This window comes from Coloeus monedula, assembly GCF_965178545.1.
Source record: "Coloeus monedula genome assembly, chromosome: 19".
NCBI lineage: Eukaryota > Metazoa > Chordata > Aves > Passeriformes > Corvidae > Coloeus > Coloeus monedula.
This window is the reverse complement of record NC_138799.1, coordinates 8,773,282-8,779,526: the sequence shown is the minus strand read 5'-3', so window position 1 is coordinate 8,779,526 and position 6,245 is coordinate 8,773,282. Positions and strand designations below refer to the sequence as shown.

The window sequence follows — 6,245 nt, the reverse complement described above, 5'->3', positions numbered from 1 at the left end:
GGCTCTTCCGGGAGGGCGTTCGCCGTCATCGCGAACCGGGCTGCTTTCAAACCGGCCAATCAGAAGGCTGCTTTGGCTCGAACTGGCCAATGGCAGGGCGCGGCCGCGGGAAATTTAAATGCCGCGTGGGGCGCCTGTGGGCAGTGGCAGCGTGCGGCAGCAGCGGAGCGATTGGCAGTGTCCCCGGCCGAGGTGCGGGGTTGGGATCGAGAGGAGTCGGGTATGGGGCGGCGGGGACGCGGGCCCTGCGCTGCCCTTAGAAAGGGCCGTGCTCCGCCGGCCGTCCCTGCTGGGGCCTCTTTCCGGAGGCTCTCAAGTCTCCGCTGTCTACACTGGGGCTGACAGGGTTGGTGTATCCCCCGGCAGGCTGTTGCTCCGGTGGGGCTGTGGCCGAAGCGAAGCCAGTTTTTATTATGTCGGTTACGCTGGGGATGGCTGAGGTGCGGTCGTTTGCCTCGTTACCCGTGTAGCCGTTGTTATGTGCTGCTGGGTGCACCGGCACGGCAAACGACCTCGGGGCGAGCTTCCCAGTGCGAGAGCTCGCTGTTCTCGTCTAGAAAGGTCGGGGTGGGATCCTGCGCAGTACAGGTACGTTACAGTGAAAATAGTACTTAACAGTGTGTGTCTGTTGTCTGTGGGGAGGAAACTCTATCTTGCTCCTAAAAATAATAACTAATAGTGTTTGGTTTAAAGTGTCTTAAAATCGTCTGAGTCTTCTGCTTTTGTGTTGATGCTGGAGCTTGTAACATCTGGCTGTTTAAAGAGACAGCTGTGGATCAAGTCTGATGTTGTTACAATATTAATACAAGCAAGTGCCTCTCATTCTTGAGTATTGATCCAATTTTCAAAACTTAACTTTTGTGGAGTAAACTTGCTGTTTCTTTGCTCTGTTTTCAGGCTTGTTTTTATCTGTCCCGCTCAAAAATCTAACAAGCAAGATGTCTACTAATGAAAATGCCAATATACCATCAGCTCGACTGAACAGATTCAAGAACAAAGGAAAGGACAGCACAGTGAGTACTCTGGTGCAATTAGTACTTTAGCCAGCCATTGTCTCTTTAAACCTAAGTTTCAAAAGCCAAGAACTTACTCTGAATGTTTATTGTCCAGGAAATGAGAAGGCGGCGCATTGAAGTCAATGTGGAGCTGAGAAAAGCTAAGAAAGATGACCAGATGCTTAAAAGAAGAAATGTGAGCACTTTACCAGACGATGCTACTTCTCCCCTTCAGGAAAACAGAGGCAACCAGGTAAGTGGGCACTTGGAACAGACACGCTTGGAGGGTCTTACAGTCTAAGCTCCTGCAGCCAGGCCAGCATGAATCCCTTCTTGAGGGTGGGACAGCACTACTACATGTGCATTAGCAGCTCAGGCCTGTACTATCACCCCTAACGGACAACACTCTTAAACACAACTGGCTGAAGCTACATTTTAAGCCTAGCAAAACTGGTATGAAGTACTTGGTTAAGAAAGGTTTCAGCAGTTCAGATAATTGTTGATAAAGCTGAAGCTGGTGAGGTTTTGAAATATGTCGTGGTGGTATTAAGGGAAGTGGCTGTAAATTGGGGCCTATTCATGGTATTGTGTAAGAGCCCTCTGTGGTCAGGAATACGCATGACTCTCCAGTGAAGCATTCATGTAACTTTTTCTTATACAGGTTTTGGCACACTGGTCAGTTGAAGAAATAGTCAAAGGAGTTAATAGTAATAATATGGAGCTTCAGCTGCAGGCTACTCAAGCTGCCAGGTAAGCAGTTCAGAGGAAACCAGCTCAGCTGTGCAAGCCACTAACTAGGCAAGGTGAGAAAATTTACTTATGAGCCTAAGTGGCTGCTTATGTCTTTCTTACCAGGCAGTATTTCAACAAACACCTAGTCTTCTATACAACGTTGAGGTACCCATAACTTAGGCATAATTTTATTGAGACCATGTTGCTTTTGAATATTTAAAGTGCCTGAAGAAGAAGTAATTTGCTCTAGTGGTGCAAATTAAGCAGTAGTCACCTTAGATTTAAAGGAGTAATTATAGTAAATCCTTTGTTATAGCAAAGGTACCTTTTAAACTGTGTTAACACTTGGCTCTGATATGTATGGGAGTGTGGTGATCCACCTTAGAATAATGTGAACAGTAAGGTGACTGGGGTTTGAAGTTTGCTAAGCTTGTTTCTCCTTCCAAATCTAAAATATCCTTTAGCAAGCTTGCATATTGCTGCAGTGCTGCTCCTGGCAGTCATTAACCTCTCTGCTGAGAGGCCTCTAGCAATTCAGATGTTTTATGACTCTTGTAGATCTATTTTACTTCAGAGTCTGAACAGAACCTCTCACATAGTGAAGACATGCCAAACCCAATGTTAACAGAGGCCTAGGAAGACAGTGTTCAGCTTGTCTGCATTTCTCCTTCATGTTGTGTTGTTGTATTGCCTTCTCTGAATGTTAAGACAATGCTAAATGTTTTTTATGTGGTGCTTTTAAGACTTTAATTTGTTGTTCAGATGTCTGCAGGCAAAAATAATGCTTCCTGTTTGCCTTCCTCCTTAGGAAACTCCTCTCAAGAGAGAAGCAACCCCCAATAGACAACATAATTCGGGCTGGCTTGATCCCGAAGTTTGTCTTGTTCCTGGGCAGAGCAGACTGCAGCCCCATCCAGTTTGAATCTGCCTGGGCGCTCACCAACATCGCCTCTGGCACGTCAGAGCAAACCAGGGCAGTGGTGGATGGTGGGGCAATTCCAGCCTTCATTTCCCTGCTGGCCTCTCCACACATCCACATCAGTGAGCAGGCTGTGTGGGCCTTAGGGAATATTGCAGGTATGTCCATGTGCTGCACAGCTCAAATTCAGACCTGTGCCCTTATCTGAGGTGGGAGGACATCACTTCTGCTGTGCCATGCTCTGTGCTGAGCTGCTTGGGAGCTCTGCCCTAATGGCTTTCCAGTCATGACATGGCCAGCATTGCAGAGCATGCTGCAGGCAACTCTGTCTTCAGACCTGGTATGAGAAAGCTCATGCACTGTCTGGCACAGTCTGTGGGTTGTATTGTGGGTACTGCTTCCAGATTTCAGCTCAGGTTTGATGGATCTCTAATCATGCTACACCACAAACCTTTTTCAGGCATCTCAGTGTTTTTGTGACTCAGCAATGAGCTCTGCTCTGTATTTTAAGTAAGAAGGGGAAGGCAGGAAGCAGTGACTCAAATAATTGTGTATGTGATGGCCAATATCCCTTGCTTTGAAACAGTTGCTTGCTGGTGGGAAAGTATTGATATACTGCAGTTTTTCATGCTTCTTTCAGGATTACTTGATCTGCCTGTGTTGGATCCAGTTATTAAAAAATGGCCAATATAAATAATATAGTTAAATATTGTACCTGCTGTATTAGAATTTCCAATGACTGTGCCTTAGAAAACAGTGAATCTTCACACAGAGAAAATTATCTTTTTTAAAAAAGCCTTGTTTGAGTGGGGTTTTCTTAAAGTTTGTCCTTAGAATTTTAAACTTAATTATAGGGTATTTGCTATACATTGCAATAGAATTCTCAGTCAAACTCTGACATTCTATCGGCATTATTCTGTAGCATCCAATCATGCAGCTGATGATTATAATGCATTTCAAGTCCCATATGGTGGGGAAAGCTCTGTTCTAGTGTAGGACTTAAAATTGTCTTCAAAGAAACACACAAGACTCTGCATGGTTATGAACTCTTAGGAAAAACTGTATAGAAAACATACTCTGCATTACCTCTTCTTCCAATGCAAAAGGTTAAGCTCAATGGCTTGATTGAACGTGCTTGTCATGTGACTTAACCATGGCAGTAGTCTTTTTGTCCTCTTGTTTCTTCTTATTTTATCTAGCCATTCTTAAGGAGTAGAAGAATTAATCCTCTAACACACACTGGTTCTGTGTACACATGTCCCTCTTTTTCTGATCTTCACCTGGCTTTTTTTCTTGTTTTTTTCCAGGTGATGGTTCTGCCTACAGAGACCTCGTTATTAAATATGGTGCAATTGAGCCACTGCTAAGTCTCCTTGCTGTTCCTGACCTCTCTTCCCTGGCTGTAAGTGTGCAGAGCGATTCAAGTTACAATTACTGAGTAAAACCTAGATAAACTATTGCTAACCATTTATTTCAACTGTGGCAGTCTGGATATTTGCGCAATGTTACATGGACCCTCTCAAACCTATGTCGCAATAAGAATCCTGCACCTCCCATAGAAGCCATCCAGCAGATCCTTCCAACTCTTGTCCGGCTCCTACACCATGATGACCCTGAGGTGTTGGCAGACACGTGCTGGGCAATTTCCTACCTCACAGATGGTTCCAATGATAGGATAGAAGTTGTTGTGAAAACTGGATTGGTGCCACAACTTGTGAGACTCCTGGGATGTAGTGAGCTGCCAATAATGGTAAGTTATTGGACATGCAGGCTACTGTTGCTTGATTTGACTCATGGCTAGAACTGCAGTTAACGGAGAGTAGTGTCCATGTAACTGAGTGGTTCTTTTCATACATAAGTCAGGTGCCTGTTCTAATTTTTGTGGAGGGAGACTTCAGTTTCTCTTCTGCCTGGGTGCTGCCCCGCACAAGACAGACTGCTGCTGGTGATGACTATCAAGCTGCTTTATATAATCATTGGATTTACCTCACAGGCTAGCACAATAGTCAGCATTCAGTAAAGCTTAACTTTAAATTGCTGTTGCAGATCCAGATTCTAAGGACAGTGTTTACAAGTGTTGTCTGTGCACACTATAATTAGAGTATAACAAAACTGCATTAGTATTTAGCAGGTAGTTTCTCTAAGCTCTGTTGTGGGTGGTTGTTTGCAGACTGGCCTTGGAAGGTGTGCAGTCTTTGCATGCAGATGTTGGTGCCTGCCTGTGGAATGCTGATGATTAGCCCAAAACCCATTGTACATAGCAGATCATGCTGTTAATTGGAAAGGTTAGAGTGGCTGGCCATCAAGTATGGCTGTGTTTGCTATAATCTAATCTGGTTTTGAACAATTTTCCTAAATATCCTATTCATCTTTGTTTCAGACTCCCTCATTAAGAGCCATAGGAAATATTGTCACTGGTACTGATGAGCAGACACAGATTGTTATTGACTCAGGAGCACTGGCTGTCTTTCCAAGTCTCCTTTCTCATAATAAAAACAACATTCAGAAAGAAGCAGCCTGGACAATGTCCAACATCACTGCTGGGCGTCAAGATCAGATCCAGCGAGTTGTAGACCATGGTCTTGTGCCTTATCTCATTGGTATTCTGAGGAAGGTAAACAAAGCCTATATTTACTCTGTTGAGCCTTTTCCTATTACCTCTGTGTTCAAACACTCTGCTTTTACCTTTGCAGGGGGATTTCAAATCTCAGAAGGAAGCTGTGTGGGCTGTGACAAACTACACAAGTGGTGGAACAATTGACCAGATTGTGTATCTTGTTCAGGCTGGTGTTCTTGAACCCCTACTGAATCTTCTCTCAACGAAAGACAGCAAAACTGTGCTTGTTATCCTGGATGCAGTTTCCAACATCTTTTTGGTATGTGGATGCAGTATGCTTGATTATTGTCCACATTGTTGCTAATGGTTCTCCAGTAGTTGCTGCTATATATCCTTCCTGAGGTTATTCCACACTTTTCTCTTGCAGGCTGCTGAGAAGATTAATGAGACTGAAAAGCTTTGCCTCATAATTGAGGAGTGTGGGGGTCTAGACAGAATTGAAGCTCTCCAGTCACATGAAAATGAAGAAGTGTACAGAGCCTCATCCACCATCATTGAGAAATATTTCTCAGCAGAAGTAAGTGGCTTCAGGGGTCTTTTCCACTTTTATTTTCTATTTCAGCACTGACTGCTAGATTAAAATGCTACTGCTATTTCAACGTTCTTTTCTTTCCTTGTAGGAGGAGGAAGACCAAAGTGTTGTACCAGGTTCTACTGCTAACAGCTACACTTTCCAAATCCAGGACAATACCCCAAATTCTTTCAACTTCTAGATATTGCATATACTGCAACCACCTACAAGTGGTTTAGCACACAAATGACTGCCACCTCTTTGTCTTACTAGTTCCTCTTGTCTTTACTGGTTTTTCTGTGTCCTGTAGCACTTTGTCCAACTGAAATGTACTTGAACAGTTCAAACTATATATATCTGTGAATTTCTAAGTGTAAACCTCATTCTTTGAGATATACTTGTAAATACTTCGTGTGTCTGTCCTTGTCAGGGGAAAGAATGCATATGAGCAATTCAGGCCTTTCACAAAGC

The 6,245-nt window shown here is 43.9% G+C and overlaps 1 protein-coding gene across 1 annotated transcript; it reads left to right on the top strand.

Annotated features, from left to right (window-relative positions):
* Positions 1–938: 938 nt before the first annotated feature.
* Positions 939–5,976, top strand: KPNA2 (karyopherin subunit alpha 2; the record flags this gene model as incomplete). Its single annotated transcript, XM_082293818.1, has 10 exons — positions 939–1,013; positions 1,111–1,248; positions 1,657–1,745; positions 2,536–2,804; positions 3,954–4,048; positions 4,133–4,396; positions 5,027–5,260; positions 5,340–5,522; positions 5,631–5,780; positions 5,884–5,976. 10 exons carry the CDS (start codon positions 939–941, stop codon positions 5,974–5,976), a joined length of 1,590 nt encoding a protein of 529 aa, XP_082149944.1.
* Between the last annotated feature and the right edge of the window lie 269 nt (positions 5,977–6,245).